The 25,207-nt window shown below is 48.4% G+C and overlaps 12 protein-coding genes across 12 annotated transcripts; 8 read left to right on the top strand and 4 right to left on the bottom strand.

Moving 5' to 3' along the window:
• Positions 1–746: 746 nt before the first annotated feature.
• On the bottom strand, positions 747–1,988 carry TrAtP1_000399 (uncharacterized protein; the record flags this gene model as incomplete). Its single annotated transcript, XM_066110564.1, has 1 exon — positions 747–1,988. One exon carries the CDS (start codon positions 1,986–1,988, stop codon positions 747–749), a length of 1,242 nt encoding a protein of 413 aa, XP_065966636.1.
• A 1,318-nt stretch (positions 1,989–3,306) lies between these two features.
• TrAtP1_000398 (uncharacterized protein) lies at positions 3,307–4,227 on the bottom strand (the record flags this gene model as incomplete). The annotated part of the gene is made up of 2 exons (XM_066110563.1): positions 3,307–3,615; positions 3,745–4,227. The coding sequence occupies 2 exons, from the start codon at positions 4,225–4,227 to the stop codon at positions 3,307–3,309; spliced, it is 792 nt and encodes a 263-aa protein (XP_065966635.1).
• Positions 4,228–6,501: 2,274 nt separating this feature from the next.
• TrAtP1_000397 (uncharacterized protein) lies at positions 6,502–10,008 on the top strand (the record flags this gene model as incomplete). Its single annotated transcript, XM_014091704.2, has 2 exons — positions 6,502–6,710; positions 6,765–10,008. 2 exons carry the CDS (start codon positions 6,502–6,504, stop codon positions 10,006–10,008), a joined length of 3,453 nt encoding a protein of 1,150 aa, XP_013947179.2.
• Positions 10,009–10,042: 34 nt separating this feature from the next.
• TrAtP1_000396 (uncharacterized protein) lies at positions 10,043–10,384 on the top strand (the record flags this gene model as incomplete). Its single annotated transcript, XM_066110562.1, has 2 exons — positions 10,043–10,276; positions 10,340–10,384. The coding sequence occupies 2 exons, from the start codon at positions 10,043–10,045 to the stop codon at positions 10,382–10,384; spliced, it is 279 nt and encodes a 92-aa protein (XP_065966634.1).
• Positions 10,385–11,055: 671 nt separating this feature from the next.
• Positions 11,056–12,020, top strand: TrAtP1_000395 (uncharacterized protein). The gene is made up of 2 exons (XM_014091705.2): positions 11,056–11,648; positions 11,756–12,020. The coding sequence occupies exons 1-2, from the start codon at positions 11,328–11,330 to the stop codon at positions 11,879–11,881; spliced, it is 447 nt and encodes a 148-aa protein (XP_013947180.1). The 5' UTR covers positions 11,056–11,327; the 3' UTR covers positions 11,882–12,020.
• Positions 12,021–12,805, bottom strand: TrAtP1_000394 (uncharacterized protein). The gene is made up of 4 exons (XM_014091706.2): positions 12,640–12,805; positions 12,553–12,568; positions 12,416–12,478; positions 12,021–12,333 (listed from the first exon to the last, which is right to left on the bottom strand). The coding sequence occupies exons 1-4, from the start codon at positions 12,700–12,702 to the stop codon at positions 12,197–12,199; spliced, it is 279 nt and encodes a 92-aa protein (XP_013947181.1). The 5' UTR covers positions 12,703–12,805; the 3' UTR covers positions 12,021–12,196.
• Positions 12,806–13,079: 274 nt separating this feature from the next.
• Positions 13,080–13,743, top strand: TrAtP1_000393 (uncharacterized protein; the record flags this gene model as incomplete). The annotated part of the gene is made up of 4 exons (XM_066110561.1): positions 13,080–13,134; positions 13,419–13,531; positions 13,588–13,651; positions 13,709–13,743. 4 exons carry the CDS (start codon positions 13,080–13,082, stop codon positions 13,741–13,743), a joined length of 267 nt encoding a protein of 88 aa, XP_065966633.1.
• A 340-nt stretch (positions 13,744–14,083) lies between these two features.
• Positions 14,084–14,935, bottom strand: TrAtP1_000392 (uncharacterized protein; the record flags this gene model as incomplete). The annotated part of the gene is made up of 1 exon (XM_014091708.2): positions 14,084–14,935. The coding sequence occupies one exon, from the start codon at positions 14,933–14,935 to the stop codon at positions 14,084–14,086; it is 852 nt and encodes a 283-aa protein (XP_013947183.1).
• Positions 14,936–15,361: 426 nt separating this feature from the next.
• Positions 15,362–16,701, top strand: TrAtP1_000391 (uncharacterized protein). Its single transcript, XM_066110560.1, has 3 exons — positions 15,362–15,472; positions 15,570–15,982; positions 16,080–16,701. The coding sequence occupies exons 1-3, from the start codon at positions 15,434–15,436 to the stop codon at positions 16,123–16,125; spliced, it is 498 nt and encodes a 165-aa protein (XP_065966632.1). The 5' UTR covers positions 15,362–15,433; the 3' UTR covers positions 16,126–16,701.
• Positions 16,702–17,498: 797 nt separating this feature from the next.
• TrAtP1_000390 (uncharacterized protein) lies at positions 17,499–18,413 on the top strand (the record flags this gene model as incomplete). Its single annotated transcript, XM_014091711.1, has 2 exons — positions 17,499–17,584; positions 17,648–18,413. The coding sequence occupies 2 exons, from the start codon at positions 17,499–17,501 to the stop codon at positions 18,411–18,413; spliced, it is 852 nt and encodes a 283-aa protein (XP_013947186.1).
• Positions 18,414–19,106: 693 nt separating this feature from the next.
• Positions 19,107–19,929, top strand: TrAtP1_000389 (uncharacterized protein; the record flags this gene model as incomplete). The annotated part of the gene is made up of 2 exons (XM_066110559.1): positions 19,107–19,174; positions 19,245–19,929. 2 exons carry the CDS (start codon positions 19,107–19,109, stop codon positions 19,927–19,929), a joined length of 753 nt encoding a protein of 250 aa, XP_065966631.1.
• A 1,296-nt stretch (positions 19,930–21,225) lies between these two features.
• On the top strand, positions 21,226–24,892 carry TrAtP1_000388 (uncharacterized protein; the record flags this gene model as incomplete). The annotated part of the gene is made up of 2 exons (XM_014091713.2): positions 21,226–23,911; positions 23,970–24,892. 2 exons carry the CDS (start codon positions 21,226–21,228, stop codon positions 24,890–24,892), a joined length of 3,609 nt encoding a protein of 1,202 aa, XP_013947188.2.
• Between the last annotated feature and the right edge of the window lie 315 nt (positions 24,893–25,207).

The raw sequence follows: 25,207 nt of genomic DNA, 5'->3' as shown, positions 1-25,207 counted from the left end.
CTACAGATGTCGGCAATCCTTGCGAAAGCATCAACGCCAGATATGTAGCGATCTGACATGGAAATCCTGCTATACCTGGTGAGTCAACTTTTCATTGCTTGGTGTTTTGCTAGCTTGCTTCTCACTAAATTTCGATCGCCTTATTGAGAGAGCCCCGGGGGTCTATTAAATGCCACAGCATAGGTATTTATAATGAAAGAATTAGATGTTAGACGGCATAAATAGGGGCAGGCTGTTAGCGTAATTATAGAAGATCTAATAACAACATCACTTAGTTATTATATACCAGATACCTAGGAATAGCAGTAGCAGTAGTACTTTATACGGATAGTCAATTTAGAAACTTCTTAGCTACCATTGAAACAGAAGTAGCAATTAGAGACATCCAGGCATGGTGGGGATATATCGCAAGAGCAAAGTCCCCAGCCTAATATCTCTGGAGCCAACCCTAATCTAGACCAAGTTGAATATACATGAAAAGAGAACTGATCTAGCGATACTTGTTGTATCTCAAAATAAACCCATCTTGCCATCCCGAGGGCAAATAATTAGGCTTGGGCTCGACTTCCCAGAGGCCGATTGTATGAAGAACTTCCTCGCCTACGCCCACTTCCTCCGCAAGGTAGGTGATTGTCTCTTTCCAGTGTGTAACATCTTGCTGCTCTCGGAATCTTCGCTCATCAGGATGCCGACTTTGGCCAAGGGCTTCAATGGCACGCTCTGTCCCAATCGTTTCAATCATGGTTCTAAGATCTTCCTCTCGACCCCAGAAACGCTGCTGCGGCCAGCGCACTTCCATATTCACCATGTTCTGACACAGCCGTGGGATCCGCACCGGCTTCTAACAGCAAGCGCTGCATTTTTCTGCAATACTCTTGAGCTGCCCAATCTTGTGTCAAAGATGCCTCAAGCGGGCTGCCATATTCGCCAGCTCTTATAAGCATGTTTGGGTCTGCGCCATGACCAAGGAGCAGTTGAACTACTTCCTCGCGCTTCCCAAGAGCTCCATCCAACGTTACTGCTGCGACAAGGGCACTTCCATACTTGCCATTGTGCACGGCAGCATTCGCATTGGCTCCGGCATCGAGCAGAATCCGAACCGATGTGACGTTGCCCCGAGCCGCGGCTGCGATTAGGACGTTGTCGTATTCATGGCCACTATCATTCTCACTCTCCAGGTCCATGAAATCTTGATCCACCAGCCATTGCAGTATATTGGGTCGTCTCTGTGCCGCGATCTGTGCAGCAGTATTGTAACCACGTGTGTCTCCCCTCCTCGCAAGATTGACATCCAGGTTTGCCTCTTTCACAAGCCATTTCATCGTGTCGAATTCGTTGTCTTCAATTAAACGTTCCAGTGCGTGTGTGTATCTGTCATCTTCCAGATGCATCAAGTCAGCCATGCGTCTGCAGATTGGCATGCAGCGGCTTTGAGCTGTGAACATGATTGTATTGTTGCTATTGAAGCCAGCTTTGAGGGCCGCATCCGCTGTGATTTTTCCAGGCTGCTCCCACCAGTCGCGCAAGACGTAGTAAAGTCCATATTTGCACATGGCAGTTATTGTCTCATAGGATACACCTCTGTTAGTCTCTTTAGCCCAATTTCGAAAGTTTGCGCTGCTTTCGACTGGCGACCCAAGAAACCGCTTTACGGCCGCTGCGAGATCCGGATCTGCCTCTTGCCCGCTCGATCCTAGCCATTTGTCGTACCGTCCAACATGCTTGTGCCAGTGATATGCAGCGTAAAGCGCAAGATATCTATCATCGTTCCATAGAGGGTCGTTAAGTCGGTTGAGGCAGAGCTTTGATGCAAATGCATCGCATTCCCATATAGTTACCCAGCCTATCTTCTCAAAATACTCAGCCACAGAGGCATGTGGTAGCATCCATACTCTCCTGTCTTCGTCGATCGTTAAAAGGTCTTGGCATAACGATAGAATCTGCTGTTGCGTCTGCTCTTCATTCCGTATGAATGTAGAGCTTTTCATCTCATATCGAATGGCTTCTAGAAGTGTGTATACATGAAGCGGCTCAAAAGAACATAGTACCAACATAATGGCTCGCTTAGCTAAATCAATATCAAGCGTATCATGTTCTCTGATAATATTTTCCCAAAGTTGATCATATGCGGCCATTAAATCAACTGGCAAGCTACAAGCCCAGTTGTATATTGCCTTATCTGTAATAAGCCTTTTAAGACTCCTCACTTGTAGGTAAACCCATTGAAACCTGTAATCAGCTTAGATATCAGGATTGGAAGTTCAAGCAAATAGAAATCAAATTGTTTCTTTTGGAATAACCTACATTCCGCAGCTCCTTGTGGTAAACACATTAGTAATAATGTTTTGCGTGGCCTGGCTTCGCTGTTGAAAGAAATTGGTAGTATAGAGTTTCTCAGCCAGGAATCTCTCAATATCGTCCTGCTGATTGCTAGCATCCACTGTGATGATAGTCTCATCTGCGAAGGCTTCTAAATACTCTCGATCAGGTCTGCTAGATATGAAAATCTTGATCGAATTTTCGGATTTTTGCAACAGCGTAGTGAGAATAGCACCTAAATTATAATCAGTGATGTCTGTCTCATCTAATGCATCAAGAATGATAGTCGTCCTTGAATATAAATTAAACGATTCTAAAAGTAAGTGCTCGCAATCCTCAAGGGTAAATTCCCTTTTCTCTCTGTTCACTGCATCACAGGTCTGTACAAGGCTATTTTGGATGACACCAGATTTATCAAAAGCCTTGCCAGCTAACTGACGAACAAAGCTTTTTAAAATGATGAGTGGATCTTGCATCGATGGTCCAGATCGATTGCAATAGAAAAATGCAAATCCTTCGTTATGTTGGGGCGATGACGCAAGTGTCTGTTTTATGTGATCAATCGCTCTAGACGTGAGATATGTCTTGCCAGTGCCAACTAGAGTGGTTCATTAGATAAACCAACTTTTTTCCATAGAAGAAAAATGAGCTGAAAACGAACTCACTGGTTCCTTTGAGGCATAATACAGCTGAAAAAGGTGTTCCTTGCCATGTCTGGAACTCTTTTCTAGCTAATAGCCAGTCTCCTGTGTCTTTTATTCTTTTTTCTGCAACAGTAGCGTGACTTTTTCCAAACATCTCCTGGCTTATAAAATCCAGTACTTTTTTGAGTCTATTTTCCTCCAATTTCGCTAAAAGACTGTCCACTCCTTTCTCAATCTGGGGGAGTGGCGAAGATAATTGGTATAGTTGCTTCTCTAGGCCTTTCATTTGCGCGTTGGTTAGATAGGACGATAGCGCAGATCGTGAGACTTCACAGGCATAAATTTATCGATCAAGCTTCTTTTCTTTCTCAAATAGGGTTTTTATAGCATCAGAAGCATAGTTCGGTTCGATGATTGAAGTTAACGTCTGCCTAGCCGCCCCGCTGTTGAATAAGGCGTCTGATTTGGCTAACATCTTTATGGCGGCGATGTAGACCTGAAGAAGGCCGTCGTGTAAACCCTGAATGGCTTTCTTGTCTGTGGTTTCGATGGTATATAGAACTTCATAGATTTGACCTCGGCGTACAATGCTCGTAAACCATTTGACCGTCCCGAGAAGAGCAGCTTGTTGTTCGATCCGATGGACTGGAATCTAGGAATAATCAGCTTTTGACACTGCGGCTGATATTAGGCTAACATCAATATGGATGCTGATTCAGGCTCATTTATTCATTTCATTGGGTTCAGAGAAGACTATAATAGTATTAAACCGTATACTTACTTGTAGAACAGCCTTTGTAACGGTCCAAGGTGCGTTGGACTCCATTGGCGTGCAAGAGAAAGCGATGTCGCCGACTTTTGTAATAAAGGCGACAGCATTAGCGATGTAGTCTCGGGCAGTGATTTCCTGGTTTCTGAGTGGGATTTTGAGCGGCTTGTCGCTTTGTTCAGATAACTTGTTTGCTTCAATAAGACTAATAAGCTCTTGTACGTGGAATTTTTCATCCGTTTGACTCTGGTCTATTTGCTGCGCGCCATCCGTGGCCATAAGCCCATATTTTTGAAGCCATTTCAGGATTCCACTTTCGCCTTTGGCCTCGTTAATAGCTTGGCTCCATAGGTCTGAAAGCAGAGCTGGCGTTGATCCAACCGCTTCAGGTAACACTTGAGGTTCAGGAGATGTTACAACGAGAGACATTGATGGCGGTGGATCTCGAGAACATTGTATCGATTGAAGTTCCGGAGCTGCCAAAGAATCCGACATCGGGTCGGAAGGAGGGTTTATTGAAGAGGTAGCAGAAACATGGGATGAATGAGATGCTGAAACTTGGGAAACCAAAGGTGCATCTGAGGATTCCGAGTTTGCCTTTGGCGTATCGACTGCTGATGAAACAACTGACGAGGACAAACTAGACCGTTGCTTGGGGGATATCGTCGAGGGCTCCAAGTAAATGCCAGATGGCGAAGACGCACTGACTGCTGCTGGACCAATCGTCAGATGCTCACCTGGTGCTCGAGATGATGGCCTACTACGACTGCGCCGATTAAGCAAGCTCCTGGCCTTATCCAATACTTTTTGTCTCGTTTTTGGCTTCATCTTGCGCACTCGCTGAAATTTCAACAACAAAAGCAGGCAGACTTAGGTAGCAGATATCAAATTAGTATTTTGAGGCTGAATTTGCAAAGGAGGCTGCCTGCTAGCTGTATATATGTCGACCCCGCATATGCGTTATTGATCCTCCATGCGATCGAGCAGCGCATCCCAGCTTACATGCACCTTGGGTAGGTTGCATAATGCGTTAAAGCGACCACCATGGGCCGTTGAAATCTCCAATGAGGAATATGTATTACGCCACTTGTTTTCTTTTGATTCAAAATCGACATTCAAGTCTCCAGTGATACCTGCATTTTACTCGCTGTATATCAGTAAATGAGAGTCCTGATGCAAGCAACCACATCGGCACATACCTAGCAAAGATAATAGATGTAGTAAAGATAGTAGATGTAATAGAGATAGTAGATACCTAGATACCTTAAAATCAACTCTCGCGTTATTATGACTACCATTTTAAAACCAAGCTGTCCAATTCTTTGGTTTGGAGACATGTGCATCTACGGTAGGTCATCTTTCCGCATACTACTTTAGAGATGTATCATGTATCTCTGTATTTTCTTACCCATGAAACGCTTGCTGAATAAATCGTATAGGAATTGCAGCTCCATGCTCCTATGGCCTGACAATCTGGCGGCCACCTCATAGAAACGCCGTGCGCACACCCTAGGAAACAATTCCGAGCCTCCTTGGACTGCCCCAGCTAATGGCTAAAAAAAGAGATGAGCACGGTGGACCATTTTGGAAGCATATGTCTGTGGAGTAACATTTGAATCTGGGTCATGGGGGTTTAAACGTAATGCGTCTGTCGTGTTTAATGATACATCGGTTAGTGATATCTGGAAGTTCCCTGGTATAGATCCCACGACGCATGAAAGCATTAGACGAGTGCGCCAATAGATACAGCTCAAATGAAGCAGTGAAAAGTCGCTATCAGTCTGTGGTTTGGGTAGAAGTGAACCTGCGATGATATAATCGTAGATAGACAGGTCGATCTGAGTTTGCCACTTGGCCAAAGCAGCCTCTGCAATTTTATACTGCAGCTAGATCCTTGCGCGAAGCTCGTCCACTGCATGTTGAGAATCGGATGGTGGAAAAGAATCCAACAGACTGGTTATGTATGGAATGCTGTCCATAATGTCAAGCAGCTTGTCTTTGGTGGATTTTTCAGTAAATGGCCCTAGGAATTGTTTTCCATGTCGCCCTCTGCCTTATTGCTATCAAAATCTATGGATTCATAGCATCAACATGTAAGCGGAATAGATGAGGCCGGGTTCATCATCTCTCATCGCATAACATTGATAGCTTGATCGAGCTACCCCACGTCGAGCTGTCCCGTCTTATTGTCTCACGGCCGAGTACTGTGTACGCTGATCAGCGCCGGTACTGCGTAGAACTTTGGAATCTGAGAATTTTTCATGACATCTTCAGCCCTGTCTTCGGGATCGCCTGTCAGTCAAGATTCAAACTCTTTATTGTAAGAGCATCCAATATTGAGAGTAGTATAGGTATTTCCAGCCTTTTCATGGTTCGTCTCAAAACAATGGATATCAGGGGTACTTGTGTTAAGTGCTAACTGCAGCGCCAGCAGCCACAGTGGCGTCACGTGCGGGCCTTGTCGCTAGCGATAGGGAAGCACAGACGCGGTTTTGGGCAGGGAGGTGCTCAGACACCGATCCATGTGGCCATCTCGTCTAGCCTGCAATCTGGCATCATACCTAGCTGGCCTTGAATCCTGCTCCCAGCTCCACGATTGCTTCTTTCTCCAGATTCTGGGAGCTGCACAACTTTCAGTTATCAATGCTGCATTAAGGCTTCTGACTGGGCTTCTGGTTTTCTATTTCTTTTCCAATTCGTCTCTTGGCAGACTCGTCCGCCGTCTAGTTCATCTTCTGGGTAATCTGGGCAATACGCAACCCCGCCGCCATGGTGCGCCTACGAGATATCCCACGGACGGCCACCTTTGCGTGGTCTCCCGGCTCCGGGAAGCCCATAGTCGTCACTGGAACAAAAGCTGGTGCGGTCGATGCCGATTTCTCTGACGAGAGCAAGCTCGAAATCTGGGATCTGTCTCTGGATAACCAAGAGCAGGGCATCGAACTCCAGCCCGCTGTCAGCATCACCACAGACTCGAGGTAAGATTTTGGGGTCCCTTTCTTTGGCTTTGGCTAGGCGGCTAAAGTTGTTAGATTTTACGATATCGCCTGGGGACCTGCCGACGCCGACCATCCTAAGGGTATCATTGCCGGTGCTCTTGAGAATGGCACTCTCGAACTTTGGGACGCCGAGAAACTCGAGACTGGCGCCTCCGATGCGTCCATCTCCAAGACGACAAAACATACTGGTGCCATCAAGGCTCTTCAGTTCAACCCTCTGAAACCCCAAATTCTGGCTACCGCGGGCGCCAAGGGCGAGCTCTTCATCTACGACATTGGCGACATCGAAAACCCCTTCCGTCTAGGAAACGCCGCAGCTCGATCTGACGACATCGATTGTTTGGCCTGGAACCGCAAGGTCTCTCATATCCTCGCTACTGGTGGCCCAGGTGGCTTTGTCACAGTGTGGGATTTGAAGACGAAAAAGGCATCCTTGACCTTGAATAACAACCGTAAAGCCGTGAGCGCAATTGCCTGGGATCCCAACAATTCAACAAAGCTCCTCACAGCAACCCCCGACGATAACACTCCGGTTATCCTCCTGTGGGATCTACGAAACTCCAATGCTCCGGAAAAGACTCTTCAGGGACATGAGCAAGGTATCCTGTCACTGTCATGGTGTCAGCAGGATCCCGATCTACTGCTCTCATCTGGCAAGGACAACAAGACCATTGTATGGAACCCACATACCGCAGAGCGCTATGGAGAATTGCCCGAGGTTACAAACTGGACGTTCCAAACCCTTTTCCACCCTCACAACCCCAATCTGTCAGCTACTGCGAGCTTTGACGGCAAGATTACCATCCAAACTCTCCAAAACACCAATCCCGATACGTCGCAGGCAGTCAACGAGAAGCCTTTGGATGACGAGGAGTTCTTTAGGGCTGCTCAGACCCAACCTCAGGGAGCTTCATGGTCTTTGAGCAAAGCGCCCAAGTGGTTTGAGCGACCAGTTGGTGCCTCTTTTGGCTTTGGTGGTAAACTCGTCATTTTCAGGGAATCTCCAGCCCAGGCCGGCCAAAAACGCTCGTCAAAGCTATCAATCTCACAGTTTTCTGCCGATTCAGATGTTTCATCTGCTATTGAAAAGTTCCAAGAGGCTCTTGCCTCTGGTGATCTGGCCAGCCTTTGCGGAGAGAGAAAGGAACAAGCTCAAACTGATGAGGAGAAGGCGGACTGGACAGTTATAGAGACGCTGGTTGGCGAAAACCCTCGTTCAAAAATCGTTGAGCACCTTGGTTTCAAGGAAGAAGATCTGGCCAACGGGACAACCGAGGCGTCCGAAGGAGAAGAAAAGGAGACGGCTACGAAACAGGAGGAAGCCACTGACGCGGAAGGCAAGCCGAGACGTCTATCCAACTTCTTTGGAGAAGGCGAGGGCGAGGGTGATGACTTTCTCTCTGGCCTGGCCGCCAACAAGGGCGCCAAGACCGATAACCCTTTCCATCTCTTTAGTGATGATGATTCGTCCGTCGAGAAGGAGATCACAAAGGCTCTCATGCTGGGCAACTTTGCCAAGGCCACTGATATCTGTTTAAAGGAAGATCGTATCGCAGATGCCTTCCTCATTGCCAACTGTGGCGGCCAGGAACTTGTTGAAAAAGTTCAGTCCGCATATCTGGCTCGTAAGAGCGGCACTCCCAGCTACCTGCGACTGATCAGCTCAGTTGTCGAGAAAAACCTATGGGACGTTGTCTACAACGCAGATCTCAGCAACTGGAAGGAGACTATGGCCATCATCTGCACATTCTCTGACCCTATTGAATTCCCAGATCTATGCGAGGCCCTTGGTGACCGTATTAACGAGCACGGTCTGCGAAAGGACGCTTCGTTCTGCTACCTTGTAGGCTCCAAGCTTGAGAAGGTCGTTGCCATCTGGGTAGATGAGCTCAATGAGTCGGAGCAAGCTGGAATGAAGGAAGAGTCCAACGACTCCACTTTCTCAGTGCACACTAAATCACTGCAGACCTTTATCGAGAAGGTTACCGTCTTCCGTCAAGTCGCCAAGTTCCAAGACAAGGAACTGGCCCAGACGGCTGATTGGAAGCTAGCCACCCTCTATGACAAGTACACTGAATATGCAGAGATCCTGGCTGGCCAAGGCAAGTTGGAAGTTGCTCAAAAGTATATCGATTTGCTACCAGCCAATTACCCGGCTGCAGAGCTGACCAGGAGCCGAGTGAAGCTGGCAACGCAAAAGAAGCCTGCCGCCGCACCGGTCACCGCGGCTCGCAGAACTCCATCCGTTACTACTGGAGCACAGCCATCTGTAGTAGGCTATCAACCTCCTCAGCCTGCCCCTATCTCGGCCCCTTCGAATCTCTATAGCGGACTACAGCAAAGTTCTCCGGCTGTCTCTACGTCTCAACAGTATAAGCCTCCGGTCAATCCCTACCAACCTCAGGGCTACCAACCTCAAGGATACCAGCCTCCGAATCAATTTTCATACACTGGAACGCCTGTCGCACCGCCACCAATCGGTGCCCCCCCAAGGAACTCAACGCCATCAGCTCCTCCGCCATCAAAGTCCAAGAACATGGAGAACTGGAATGATGTACCGGTAGTCACAAAGGTAGCTCCACGAAGAGCGACCCCCAGCGCAACACCCATCACATCACCCTTCTCGGGTCAACAGGGCCAGGGTGCGCCTCCCCCTCCTCCGTCGTCGACATCACCTTATGGACCAGGTGCTAGGGCTAGTCCTCCACCACCTCCCAGAGGACCAGCTCCCCCAAGAGTTCAGTCTCCATTAGCCGGACCGCCTCGAACTTCTTCTGCGGCGGCCAACCAATATGCTCCGCCAGCTCCTGCAGTTGGTGGGATCCCAACCCATCCAGGCCCTCCAGCTATGCCACGCACAGCTTCGCCATATAACGCTCCTCCCCCCTGGGCCTCCGCCTTCGAACAGGTACGCACCAGCGGCGGCGACGCAACAGCAGCCTGGGCAGTACTCTGGCTCCCCTATGCCGCCACCTCCCGGCTCAATCAACCGACCCCCGCCGTCTGCAAACGCCTATGCCCCACCGGTTCAGCACCAACCAGCGGCTCCGAGCCCGTATGCTCCGTCGCCTTATGCTCCGTCTCCCTACGCTCCTGCGCCTGGACAGGTACCAGCCACTCAGCCGCCCCCAACAGGACCTCCGATGGGAGGTCCTCCAATGGGTCGGCCTGGCCCCCCGCCCAGTGCTATGTCTGCTCCACCACCTCCCAAGCAAACTTCGCCACCTCCGGTGGCAGCAAAGTATCCTCCTGGAGACCGATCGCATATTCCATCTAACGCTCAGCCATTGGTGGATATTCTGAGCCAGGATATGCAACGGGTAGCCTCTAAGGCTCCGGCGACATTTGCCCCTCAAGTCAAGGATACGCAAAAGCGTTTGAATATCTTGTTCGACCACTTGAACAACGAGGAGCTTATCCAGCCATCGACAATCGAGCAGCTATCGCAACTCGCCGAAGCAATTCAGGCGAAGGACTACGCTACTGCTCAAAAACTACAGATGGAAATTAATCGGGATAAGACAGACGAGTGTGGTAACTGGATGGTAAGTCGCATTCCGTCATATTCTGTAATACTATGCACGTTTTACTAATTTTGTTTGTTATAGGTTGGAGTTAAGCGACTCATTAGCATGAGCAAGGCAACTCCCTAATTGAAGAAAAACGATGTCTCATATGGAGGGCTATAGTATTTTACTCGGCAAATTGTACTTGCGGCATCAAGTTGATGGGTCATGTAAGGCATTTATTAAAACCGCGGGCGGCATGACTGGTTAGATTATATATAAATGATGATTGTTGATACCAAGTGAAATGGAATTCGGCGTGCAATAATGTTGATGGTCTTGTGGTTCCATGTCACAGATATTCTGTGTCAATATTCTAATCTGCTAATACACTGAGTGTTTCTAGTATGTGTAAAGCTTCATTATGATATATGTAGTAGTACTAGGGGATACGATCATATTTTTTAGTCTAAAGTCTACAAAGATGTAACGAACTGAAATTTTCCTAGCAAAGGAGATTAAAGTCTTATAGATATCTGTTTCCTCTCTACCCTTTTTAGACGCAAAGTACTCGGTGTTATGGAAACCGGTTTAGAAAAAAGAAGAAGAAAAAACTCACTAATACCTAGTAATGGTATTTCGAACTTGAACAATATGTTAGCGCCGTGATATATAGAAATAAAAGGACTTATGGGCTGCTTGGCTCGGATACCATCTCCGTGTAGGGTATGAAAGTCATCACAAGGCAGTGGACCACAATACTCAGTCCATGATTCGCAGAAATGTTTGTTCCCCTAGAATTATGCATTTCTGGTAGCTTCTATTATAGATGCAATTTCCAATTTCTTCTTATCACCCTAGTTGCTTCTCCATGTCGTAGAAGTACTCTTCTTTGGCTGCCTTGCCTTGGGACGTTATGCGTCGGGGAAACTTCGGCATAACAGCTATCTTCACTTCACTCACCAACATGGCGAAGTTTTAAGATGGTCATTCAAGCTACTCAACTCTCAAACGCCAAGCTTGTCACTCTCTCCAATTCTTTCTCTCTTTACCCCTCTTTTCAAACAGTCAAAAGGCAATTCAGAAAGCAATGACTGACGCCGCTCGCTGGAAGGCCACAGTCCACGTCGGCGGGCTCTCACAGCTCGCCACGAGCACACATGTCTTTGATGCCTTTATCCCATTCGGCGACATCGTGGAGGTGCAGGTCCCCAAGGCGGATGCGCCAAACTCTACGGATCCGCACAAGGGCTTTGCGTATGTGGAATTTGAGGACAGTGCGGACGCCAAAGAGGCCATTGACAACATGGACCAGTCTGAGTTTTTTGGCAAGGTGATCAAGGTGTCGCCGGCCAGGGCGCCAAAGAGTGCGGATGAAGGACTGGGAAGCAGAAAGGCGATTTGGGAACAGGTACGGATTTTTGAATTTTCTTTTCCTTTCTTTTTTTCCCCCCATTTACTACTTCTTTTCCTTTACGTTTGGATATCTACAGGATGCTAATGCTTCAACGCTTACAGGAGAGCTGGCTTGCTGAGCACGCGGCAGAGGATGACGTCGCGAATCAGGCAAACCTGGAGGAGCCAGCGTCGGATCCTATGCAAGGCCTCGAGGGGCTGGATGTTGCAGGGCCAAAACCGGAGTGATCCTCCAAGGGGCTATGGATGGATATTGACTTGGAAGAGGGCTACATGGGCTTTACTTGGATGTTTTTGCATAGCGACGGTGTTTAGAGGGACCATGTCATGGGATACAGTATTCTTTTTTACATGAATGGGATTCCAAGTTTTAAGAACAACATGCAAGCTGTGTTTCTCATCGGTGCTCTGTCCTAACTGTTCTCGACATGTACAGTTTTGAATCCCCCCTCCCATCTGAAACCCTAAGCAAACGCGGTAAAAGATGACACAGGCGAGAACATTGCTTCTCGGAAAAAAAAGTTGAACAATCTTTTGGTAAATTTAGTGCTCGCCGTGGCCTTCGCTCTGGGCGGCGCGAGCGGCAGCGCCCTGTCGGGAGAGACGCAGGTTCTTGTCGACGAAGAACTTGCGGCTGCAGGAGTAGGCAGCGGCACCAAGGGCAAAACCGACGACGACGACTAAAGACGAGTTGTTTTCACATGTTAGAAGATCGGATCTTTTTGGCGCGGGGGAGGAGAGAGCTGGTGAGTCTTTTCGTACAGAGGGGGTACAGCTCAGCGGGCATCTGCTTGAGCTTGCGAAGGCGCTGGGAGACGGTGTGGCCTTGAGATAAAACCGTCAGTAATGATCGCCGGGGTTGTCGCAGTGCTCGGAGAGCATCAATTGGTGTCACATACCGGCCTGGTCCTCCTTCTATAACCGCCAAAAGGTTAGCCGGATCTCGAATCTTTTTTACGGCTCGTCTCTAAAACAGCTGCACTTACGGGGATGGGTCGCATCATGCGGGCCGTGGGGCGGAAGGCCCGAAGAGCAAGAGTAGGACGCATTGTGATGAGAGCGGAGAGGGCTTCGGCCGAGATGCTTCGAGGCGATGGGATTGCAGCGGATTGCGAGGAAATGTTTGGTTCGAAGCGACGTGGGCCGAGCGAAAGGCAAGTATCTATCTCATGGTGTAATTCCCACATCAGCAAATTGGCCCACTTTCCTCGCCCACCCCAAAAGCAGCCGGGTCCCATTGGCCGGGCGGGGGGCCTGAGGCACACATTTTCACCTCCGGAACATCTGATTCGGAAAGCTTGCCAACATTCGACGCATAGCGAAATCTCCCACCCCAAACCCTTTCCCCAGAGCGCCCGCCTTGAATCGCTCCCCATTGTCGCCTGCACAACACCCGTCCCGCCGCCAAACGCGAATCTAATTCATCATGTCCGACGAGGAAGGCCAGGAGCTTGTCACCAAGCCCTTCAAGTTTGTCACTGGTACGGCAGACTTCAAAATATCCTCTCTCTCACTCTCCAAAAAAGTGGTCTGATCTTAAGTTGACCCGAGGCTAACGGCGTTTTTGCAGCTGGTGAGACCGTCCCGATACAACTCCCCTAATACGTGAACGACGAACGACCAGCTCGAGCAGCTCGATCAATTGCAGCGCCGCCGATTGCGAGCTGCCCGTGGCTTTGGGAATAGCTTCCAGGATTTTTTCCCCAAACCGTCGCCGGAGGTCCCGCTGTTGGATATGTCGCTAACTTCGAATGCTTCTGCGCAGGCACTGATGCCCGTTTCCCCAACGTGAACCAGACCAAGCACTGCTGGCAGAACTACGTCGACTACCACAAGTGCATCATCGCCAAGGGAGAGGACTTTGCGCCTTGCCGTCAGGTACGGAGATGGGGGGAACCTTGAAATTTAGGGTGGGATGCTGATCAATTGAGCAGTTCTGGTTGGCCTACCGATCACTGTGCCCCTCCGGATGGTACCAGCGATGGGACGAGCAGCGCGGTATGTTTCAATTACATGCAAACTTGCTATTTGAAGCTGACTTTTCCCCCTTTGCAGAGGCTGGTAACTTCCCCGTGAAGCTTGATGCTTAAAGCTCATATTTAACTTGGCGGGGTATATATGTATGGGTGTTCACATAGAATAAGCAGCCAAGCTGCGCGTGTATTGCAAGAAAAAAAATAGTAGTCAATTCGCAAGCAATACGCTGAAACTCTGAGCGCTTTCTGTGAAATGGTAGTATTTTGTATTTACGCACCTGCAGTCATGACGTACATGACGTGCATATAGCTAGGATTACAAACAGTGTACAAAAGAGGTATTTATATTAGCCATACTGGTATCTTATCAAATTGTCAACAGCGCCCGTATCCCATATTATCCTGAACTCCATCGTTGCTTTTCAATCACAAATTCGCCAAAGTATTCCCATCATCAAGACTTCTCTTCGCTCTCATCCTCCGAATCAGAGCTCATAAATTCATCGTCTTCATCGAAGCCGAAAAAGGTTCTTGCTTTCGCCTTTGAAGGTACAGCAGCTTCTGCAGGAGGAGTAGCTTCTTTTGAGCTCTCGGAATCCTCTGCCTCGCTTGAAGATTGGCCATTGTTTTGCTCAGAAGAAGCAGACCCGTGAGATGTGCTGATTAGGTTATCCTTGTAGTTTCCAGACTTCATGGCAGCCAACACAGCATCGCGAGTTCTCTCGTTGCTCTCTTCTTTGTCCTCGACCCACTGGCCATCCAGCTTCCCCCTACCGCCAGACTTGATCTCCGCCTCTCTCTTTTCTGCCATGTCCACGATCTCTTCCCAGCGCTGGCGTCGCTTCTCCTTCTCCTTCTTCTCCATTTCTGGTTTGATGGCGAGATACTCCGCGAGAGCTTTGGCTTCATTAACAGTACGCAGCCGTCTACCATCCAGATTTCGGCTTGAACCGCTATCGTCTTGCTTTTGCTTCTTGCGGGATGACATTCGGCCACCGGCAGCTCGGAGCTGAGATCCGAAACCACCCTTTCCACCACAGAGGGGGATGGTGAGGCGCAAGTTAATGAAATCATCGTCATTTGAGGATAGGTATGTGGAAATTGGTGTTTCTGATGTCTGGGGCAAAAGCCGATTTGAGTGTGTTGTGAGGATGAATTTGGATTCGGTGGCGCCGGTAGGAATCTTCTCATCGATAAGGTCTCGTAGGGAGGAGATTGTGGTGGATGGAGGCGCGCGCAAGACCAGGGTTGGCGGAAGGCCAAGACCCTTGAAGGTCGAGATGAGGACGTTGAGATGCTCGCTCATTGTTGCGAGATGATGGATACGGTGATGCGATCGCTGTAAAACTGCAGACTAGCAGAGGTTGAATGAATGATGTCGGCGCGTTGAGAGACGAGAGCCCAGACGCTTGTAATACGGTCCGCTGCCAGAACTAGGGTTAGAACTCGAAATTCGGTCACCGTTGGGGGGGATGTCCAGGCAAGAAGTTTGCGATGCAGAACGCCGTGATCCCTCTGCACCCGTAGAGAACTTGGTAGCGGCGGCAACGGTCAGCAAAGCTCGTCATGTGAGTGCGGCCTGCGCCACACTTCCCGCGCCGCCAGCTCTCGCTATCGACCGACGCCTATCTACACGTGACTCAAGCCACAACGCACACTTTCGAGGACCCCCACTTCGCTAGGTGGAATTTCTGGTAGGGCTTCCGCCCACAAAAGTTATCCAATTCGAGATCTTTGGTTTTGTACGCCTGTCCGCAAATCCGTCAACTTTCCAACATCGACCCTCCGAGCAGCAACCGCCACGATGTTGATTCCCAAGGCCGACCGCAAGAAGATTCACGAGGTATTTTTCGACGATGAGAGGCATTCCCGAGTGCGAGCTTGAGGAATTGCTGCAAGAAAACTACAGCGTCCGGGTGTCACTGACAATTGTCTGGTAGTACCTCTTCCGCGAGGGTGTCCTCGTCGCGCAGAAGGACTTCAACCTCCCCAAGCACCCCGATATTGACACCAAGAACCTGTTCGTCATCAAGGCTGCTCAGTCCCTCACTTCCCGCGGCTATGTCAAGACTCAGTTTTCTTGGCAATATTACTACTACACCCTGACCCCCGAGGGTCTCGACTACCTCCGGGAATGGCTTCACCTGCCTGCCGAGATCGTTCCTGCTACCCACATCAAGCAGCAGCGATCACACGCTCCTCCCCGTGGCATGCTCGGCGAGGGCGAGCGTGAGCGACGACCTTTCGGCCGTGGACGTGGCGGCGACCGTGGTGACCGTGAGGGTGGATACCGAAGAAGGGATGCTGGTGAGGGCAAGGAGGGTGGTGCTCCCGGCGAGTTTGCTCCTCAATTGTAAGCATTCTCTTTACTTCTTTTAGACGATGGATTTTACACGACTTGAACTCTGGGATTGATTTTGGGACATTGGCTAACTTTTTATTCTCTACAGCCGTGGTGGCTTTGGCCGTGGACGTGGTGCTGCTCCTCCTTCCTAAACGAATTCTGTCTCTTTCGGGGTTAACACATTCTTATGATGCATGGCGCATTAAGACAACGGCATGTAGTCTAAAAAACGTGAGGCAATCCTCACCATGAGTCCACTCATGAAGAAAATTGGGACGTGAGGGGGGATATCGTGGGAGTTCTTGGAGGTTAGATCCTTGGAAATCATTTGCATCAGGGTCAATGTTTGCCATCAACGAGATAATTTTCTTTTATGCTTACATGTGAGACGTGCACTCTGGTGAAGGGACCATTGAATATGTCGAGTGAAGAAGGAAATCTGAAGAACGGGTGATTGGCCGATCCAGCTCCTGGGAGCCCCGGCAGATTTTGAAGAGGTTGATAGAGAGTTGAAATTGGCTCAATTGATATCCTTCCTCGCCTCAATATTCCAGAACATGCAAAGTGATCTTTTCAGCTCTTGTTCAATGACCTCATACTAACTTTTGCCACCCCCATCTGCATCGCAGCGCGGCAACAGCTCAGAGACATCGATCCTCGATACATTGCGAGCTGTAACACTATACCACTCCAGTGTGCTAACGGAACTCAAACATTTAGATTACAACAATCCCTGCAGCTGCTGGCTGGTCTTGTTAGCTGAGCACCTATTACTCCTAGTGCCATAGGGGTGTCAATGCTAGCTGCACGAAATGCTTGCTGCATGATATATCCGACATGCAGTTTTCCCCCTCCAACAAAACCACCAAAGAGGACATCATAGATCCCTGAATACAGTATAGTGAAGCAGGCATAGTATAATTGTGATTTTTTAGAGACGATCTCTTCAACATTACCAGTCATTTTACAGACTGCTCTCTGTTTCTGGAGTGTCGTTAATAGGTAGTCACATCTATATAAGTCCATATTATTGATGCGATTCTTGTACTGGCGTGTCTCTTTTCGGCCCTGGATTGCCAGTCACGACTGTGTCAGTTACGCAAGGAAACTAATAGGCAGCGTAGCTTTAATAGGCCAAAGGGAAAAGATTTACTGTGATAGTTCCGCCATCGGGACTCAAATCTGCAGCTGATGCAAGAAACCGAGCAGCGAAGTGCCCCCAGCCACATCAGCTGCCAGGTGAATGTTGCTGGATCGTGTCTTATAAATAAGTCATTCACGTTCCTTTTTCTTCCTCGTTTTTTCTTTTCTCAAAAGTGCTCAACACGACCGCGAATGCCGCAGTAAAAAGAAACCAAAGCGCAGCTACAAGCGGTGGGGGGATATTTCTCTCTTCTTCATTTGGAACTCAGCTTTTCTCAGATCAGCTAAAAGGTTTGCTCTAAATAACATTACCGAAGTAATACTGTTTTTTTCTAATACTCATCTTCATCCAGATACTCAAGAGGAATATAACGCTCCCAAAATGGCATTTTGGCACGACTGGTCTGATGAGAAGATGGAAGGCAGCATGAGCGTCGACCGACTGTTCATAGTAAGCCGTTCTCTGACGTGAGTTATGTTATCTGCCAAGGCATCTATCTACACTTATTAGTTGTTAATATAAGTTTATAGGGCTTTCTGTGTTGAAATTGAGGGCAAAGTCGACCCTGGATTTGAAATCGGTTGGGTTACTGCTGTCAAGGTTTGCCTCAAGTATGGCCATACCTTGATCGGCAAAATTGTGGTACCAGACATGCCAATGATGTTGGATGACGAACGCAATATGAAAATCAACTGGGGTGAAGGCTCGGAGCCTGAAATGGAAATTAAAAGCACGCGAGCATTCAAAGCTTTTCTCCAGGACGTTATGCCAAAGAAGGATGTCGATACCCAGATGGACAGCCAATATACTGCCTCCGCTGATCTGAGCGTCTCCCGAAATGGTCATACCCTTACCATATCCATGGACCCCAGCTACATGATGAGAATGAGAGCGGCTGTCACAAATCTCAGAATCCATGGCCAAGAAATCAGCATCACAATGAAAATCACGAATTTGAGCTCCCTTGAGCTCCAATTTGAATACGGTACCTTCATACTCAAGAAAGGTCAGCAAACAGTTGGAGAGGTGGCCGGAGGTCTCGATCTTGTTCCCGGTGAATTCGAAGTCAACTTAGGCGGACAAATTCAAAGTGGAATTTCTGGGGTGGTGACTCTTAAAGGAGAACATTTCGAGGACTGCGAAGAGTCTTGGCAGCAATATGCTATTAAGCTATTTGAGGTTGAAGTCAACCTGGATGAGCTAGATCTTGATGCCAATCACGGCGCTACTGTTGATGACGACATTGGTGATATTGCTGACCATGGCGAACATTTGCTCTCTATTCGGTCAAAATGATACGCAGTTGCGAAGATTGTTATTCTTGAGTCATGGTTATCTATCTATCGTTGGTTTTGGAAACCGAAGGCTCTAGAGCAAATAGCTGAATAATCTCAATAAAATACTGGAGTAGTAGTTACTATGAAGCATGATACATTGAAGACAAAAGCTATATGATGCCGTGAACATAATTTTAATCAAGGGAAGCCATAAACAATCAACGAGGGCAGATATTTTATCTACACCAAAGTATATCAGCCTGGCCAAGGCTACGAGATTTTATGCAGTGGAGAGTCGGCAGCTGTTCGGTAGACTGCCAGTCCGAGAGGGCACTGCTGCCGGCTGCGAAGAGATACTATAAAAGAACTCCTCGCGAACACAACCCTCTTTATTTCTTCCTCCCTTTCTTTCTTCCTTTCTTCCTTCCTTTCTTCCTTCCTTTCTTCCTTCCTTTCTTCCTTCCTTTCTTTCTTTCTCTACTTTGCATTCCTCCTTCTGAAGGATAGGCGAGGGGAGATTCTCCAACACACACAAAGTTTTGCTTACGCATATAATAACAGGTGAATGAGCTCCTTCTGCTTTACCCGCTCTTGATCTGAACAAGAATGCAAAATTGAAAGTTTTGGACTTGTCAGAAAAGTTTTTTCTGGAAATTTCGCTGACGGCAAAATAGTGAATCATTTCTCTCAATATTGAGCTATACCGATCAATATGGAAGTGCTTCCAGTAAAAGGGAGGGCGAAAAGTCTGTCCCTTTATCTCTATGACCCTACTAAGAGGTTTGTATCCCCGTCAAATAATCTCATTCAACGTCACGTATCCTATCTTCAATAAACTTACGACCTATAGTACCACAAATCTCCTTGTGTGTGTCAAACCCGCCCCTGGTATTGATCTCGGCTGGACTAGCTCTACGAAGGTGTCTCTGCTTTACAATGAGCTCCTGGTTGGAGAAGCAGACTTGGAAACTGGCAATGTCTTCCTCACCGAGACTAATGTGGCATTTTATAATCTCGAAGGCTTCAAGATTTGGAATATGCATGGATTCAAGGCTTTCATTCAACACGTTATCCCTCGGCCTAGAGATGAAAGCCAACTAGAAGGGCGAGGCCCTGCTGTTGCATTGAAAATCGATGACAAGGGCCATAAGCTTGCCATATCTATACGACTGGACATGATGGGGTTTGCTAAAACTCTCATATCTACCGTTCGCCGAATTGACGACGAGATTGAAGTCGTCTTCTTCATACAGAATCCGACTAGAGTCGGGATTTGTTTCGGAGAAACTCGTTTCATACTTGAGAAAGACTGTCGTATTTTGGCACGATTGTATGGTAAATTTAACATCGTGTCCGACGATGGCATGCAGAAGTTCCAGGTAAAAGGGCCCATCTGTTCAGATACTACACTCTTTGGAAAAGCAATTTTGAAAGGAGTTTCTGCGGATAAGCATTCAGATACCTGGTATACTCCTGCTATTCGGCTATTTGAAATGGAAGTCGATTTGGATGCACTCATTGAAGGCGAGCATTAGATGCGTCGTAATTCCCATCACTCTCCTACCACCAAGGCAAGGCTTTCACCAAGGGAAAACACACCCATTGAGCTGCTGGATTGAGATGGCGAGAGTTTCAGCGGCATCTTTGCAGAGAGCTAGGCATTCATCTTAAACCCGGTGGGCAACAGGCACTCAGTATAGTTTTGCGTTCTAGGGAGCACTTGTGGACAATTCAGTTACATATAGCTGCATCAATGACATCACGAGCGAATCGCCCACACAAAGTAGAATTCCAATTGCCCGTGAAAATCTTACAGAGGCCTCGTAGAGACATTGACGAAACCAATTACAGCAAGCCAGTGTGTAACAGCCTGCTGCAAATAAGAGAAAAGTCAAGTAGATTTTGTGGAGTTGCATATCAGAAACTCCTTTTGGAGACCCGAACGCAGATTAGCTTCATCGCCTGCATGAATGATGGCAGAAGACTGCTGGAATTGAATTTGGGGGCTGCAGCGGCACTTTTAGCCATTAATGTCGGATCAGGCAAGAGTCTGGCGCTAGAACCCGCTAAGCGTCCGGAGTCTCAGGATGGCGTCAGGGGCCGGCCGGTATTTGATAAGCGCTGGAGGGGAAACAAAGTTCTGAGGACCAGCCTCGATCATGGCTTTTGCGGAGCAGCCTTGGGCCGCCGTCTCTTCATGCTGCTTTCTTTTGTCTCTTCCCATGACCAATTTCCCCATGTCTGGGACAGGGATGGACGTGTCCAGCAATGGCAAACCCATGCTTAATTCCATTGTCTTTTAATTTATTCTATTCGTGCTTCTAATTGGGCCACGCACGTGCGCCTCATTCGTCGGGTCCCCCCGACCTTTCGACACCATCGTCGTGAAGCAGAAAATATAAACTTCAACCCCTGTCGATCCAGCCATCAGCTCGCCGCCACGAGCAGCGCTCGTACAGACGACTCCTTCTCGACAAAAGCCATAAGCCACTAGGTTGCTACTTCTCGACATCCAGCCGGTGACGTCTCCATAACTCGCTTCATCAAACCAAAGGGGGCCGAGCCTCCCTAGGGCCCCTGGTCCTCATCATCGACCATCCCTGTGCGCTGTGCTTCACACAAGCATGAAGCACAGCTGCTAGTGCCTGTACTCGTATGCCTGGCGCAGCACTTGTACTTGGCTGATCGTATTTCCGATTATACATTGACGCCTTCTGCCTTCTTCATGCTCAGATGCGACTGCCGCTGTCCGTCGCAACAGCCAGAAGTACCAGCGTCGTATCATACCTAGATCTTTGACTTGGACGTTGGACGCCTCAGCAACCGCAGACATGGCTCCCCCAGTTCCTGCTGTCACTACCCGGCGCGGGTCTGAGTTTACTCCTCGAGACGAGACCGACATCATCAGCCGACTCCATTCAGACGCTCTCGATACACCGACTTCGCTGAGCGGACGATTTGGCATGTCCAAGACCACCCACTCGCGTGCGAAACCCGACTACAGCTCGTCCGACTCCGACGCCGAATCTTCGCAGCAGAACCGCGGCCGCACATCAAACCACTCTCGCTCCATGAGCAACCCATTCCCGTCGCTCTTTGGCAGCCGCAAGAGGCAAGGCTCGACATCAAAACCCTCTGTCGACGCGGGTAAGGCGAACGTAGGCCCTGCCCCGAACAAGCAGGTGAATACACATCGGCGAGGTAGTCCTGCCAGGAGCAGGGACTTTGCCACTGGCAACTGCATGACATGTGCTTCTCTTGTAAAGTGGCCAAAGGACTTGAAGGTCTTCAAATGTACCATTTGTATGACCATCAATGACTTGGTTCCGATTAGTGTCGATAGCCAAAACTCGAAGCAGCGCCATGACAGAAGCCCAGGGCCATCAACTTCGAGACAACCGCCAGTTCCTCCGGGCATAGTACCAATACAAAGCTCCAGGACGGGTAGTTTTGGCCATCTTACTCTGCCTATCTCTCTCGACCAAACCAAGCATCTGGTCAGGCAAAATCTGCGATTCTATGTACTCAGGAGGCTTCGCAGCATGTCAGATGAAGCTGCAACTGAGCAGGCTTGCGATGATCGACCTTCATACCAAGATCGACTCCATCCGGATCTCGCCGTACGTACCCGCGGGCCACTGGAAATCCCTCAGGGGAGGAAGGGCTCAATCACCAATTATACATTCGGCGAAGACCCAACGTTGCATCACGGGTCCCCGAGTAGTAATCCTCAGATTGCTATGTCTAGATCATATCCCTCCTCTCCCTCCGAGCAGCAGCCTGGCCAAAGAGCCCCACCACCAAACAGCAATCATGCCGCCCCTCGTTCACGAGATCGGTCTGCTGGCCAGACTGATGACCCTAGAAAGATATTCAAACCATTAGAAGATTACATTACGAGCTGTTTTAGTAATTTTGAATGCATCAATTCTTCCTTTTCCACCCAGCATCCTCGGTACGCCTCGAGATCTACAAGCGATACCCCCCGGCGGCCGTCAGTCTCCGTCAAAGATACACGTCAACCAACGCCGATAAAGAGTGCGCCTCGTAGGCCATCTCAGATGGAGGTTGACTCTCCTATATTTGACTTGGATCCAAGGCTGCTAATGCTTGGCGACGTTGCGGAAAATGGGCTGTGGTGGACTGGGCAGGACAGCATGGCTCCTAAGAAACATGCTGCTAAAGAGGAGCCAGCTCATGTTCATCGGCCACCTCCGTTAACGAAATCACCACAGCTCAATTGGGCCGATATCGATGAGTGGTATTCGATTGTGAATAATGCTGCAGAGGACTGGTTCAAAATCTTTGAAGAAATCTCAGGAGATCTTTCTTTGGGCAGTCTTGCCGAACAGGAGCTTCTTGCTATTGAACAGGATGTTCTCAAAGGGCAGGCTCATCTTCAGCGAGTGCTGCTTAAAGTTACAGAAAATTTGCTCAAAAGACCCGGGCGTCCGGTTAAGGATCCAATGGATTTGCGATTCCTCCTATTTATCATGGAGAATCCGTCCCTCTATGCGGAGAATGAACATTACCATGGAGTACTTCAGTTAGAAGTAAACAAGTCCATGCGATCGAGACCCCTGACGTCGAAAGACTCTGTGGGAAACTCTGGCCCCATTTCAGGACAACATTCCGGTATCATCAAACGAATAGTGGGATTAATCTCCAATTCATCGGTAGAGTGTCAGAATCAAATGGTAACTTGGCTGGCTAGATACCATGCCCCGCGCTTTATCAAAGTGAAAGAGCTTGTATCAGGATTCTTGACCTACAGGATGATTCGACAGAGCGAAAAAAAGCAAGCTGACCAGTCAGTTGATCTAACGGCCGGATTGATACCACAAATGCAATATGGACGAAACGGTAGTGCGTCTCTTCATGATGCGATAGGCGGTCCTAGGCCCGCGAAGAAGCCGAAAGAGCCAATCAAAAAGATATCCTACTCAGACGACTGGCAAATCAAGGCTGCATCCCGCGTTCTTTCTTTATTGTTTTCTGCAAATAACTTTTTGCCCACTCGTCGTGGGGAAGACGCTCACTCTAATGGCACGGTCACTTGGAACGGGACCGGCCGCGTCGCCGGTTACTTTCTGCCGCCCACTGATTTCTACAATTCCATGATTGACTATGCCGACCTTATCGACGACTTTGAGTCTTGGGAGTCTAAGAGGAGCAAGTTTTCTTTCTGCCAGTATCCCTTTCTTTTGAGTATATGGGCCAAGACTCACATCCTGGAGCATGATGCCCGCCGGCAAATGCAGAGCAAGGCGCGAGATGCTTTCTTTGATAGTATCATGACTCGAAGAAACATCAACCAATACTTGTTTCTCGATATCCGCCGAGATTGCCTTGTTGATGACAGCTTAACAGCAGTAAGCAGCGTTATTGGCAGTGGCGGCGAGGATCTAAAGAAAGGTTTACGCATTTCATTTCAGGGGGAGGAAGGAATCGACGCAGGCGGCCTTCGTAAAGAATGGTTCTTGCTCCTCATTCGTGAAGTGTTCAACCCCGACTATGGTAAGATGTCCTTGCATACGATTCTTCAATCTATGCCTTTCATCTAACTCGAATATAGGAATGTTTATCTATGATGACGACTCTCAATACTGTTACTTCAACCCCAACTCGTTTGAACCTTCTGACCAGTTCTTCTTGGTTGGCGTTGTCATGGGTTTGGCTATTTACAATTCTACTATTTTGGATGTTGCTCTACCTCCGCTTGCATTCAGAAAGCTTCTTGCATCGGCTCCTTCACTTGCTGGAACAATGCCACAGCAGCATCGACCGGTGATAAGATATACACTGGATGATTTATCTGAATATCGCCCGCGGTTGGCAAACGGTTTAAGACAACTCTTGGCCTTTGATGGAGATGTCGAAGAGACATTTTGCCTAGATTTTGTCATTGAAACTGACAAATATGGCTCCAAGGTACAAGTACCTCTCTGCCCCGGGGGCGAAAACAAACCTGTGACGAATGAAAATCGGCGAGAATATGTCGATCTCTATGTGCGATATGTGCTTGAAACAGCAGTCAAGCGACAGTTTGAGCCCTTCAAGAGAGGTTTCTACACGGTTTGTGGTGGCAATGCCTTTTCACTTTTCCAGCCCGAAGAAATCGAACTCCTTATCAGAGGTTCTGATGAGCCCCTCGATATTGCGTCTCTGAGAGCCGTCGCAGAATATGATAACTGGGAGAGCAAAACCCCTGATGAAACAGAGCCGGTTGTTAGTTGGTTCTGGGAGACGTTCCAACAGGCTACCCCAAGTGACCAGCGCAAGATGCTGACATTCATTACCGGCAGCGACCGCATACCAGCGATGGGGGCCGCTTCTTTGACAATCAAACTGTCTTGTCTGGGCGATGATTGTGGGAGATACCCCATTGCCAGAACATGTTTCAATATGCTGTCTCTCTGGCGTTACGATTCAAAGGAAAAATTGGAGTCTATGCTATGGAGAGCCGTTCATGAGAGCGAAGGTTTCGGTCTCAAATAATCTGTGAGCAATCATTGGCGATTCAGATGGCTGCGGTGTTGCACGTTGGAAAATAGCATCTATAGCTCTGAAGTTCCAATTTGTCATGGGGTAGGCTGATGCTTCAGTTTCAAGTACATGTTATTGTCACTGGCTAGAGTAGTTTTGGGCATCACATAGTATATATACCCTTGGATTATGTTTTTGTATCTTAGCCACATCGAGCGTCTGCGATACTGTTTTGGGGATTTTAGCATATGTCATTATTTTACATCTGGCCCATAGGTTTTTTTTTTCCTGGACGATACACATTGCCATATACTCAAAAACGCTTAT

The sequence above is a fragment of the Trichoderma atroviride genome, chromosome 1, assembly GCF_020647795.1.
Source record: "Trichoderma atroviride chromosome 1, complete sequence".
NCBI lineage: Eukaryota > Fungi > Ascomycota > Sordariomycetes > Hypocreales > Hypocreaceae > Trichoderma > Trichoderma atroviride.
This window is presented reverse-complemented; position numbering and strand designations above follow the sequence as displayed.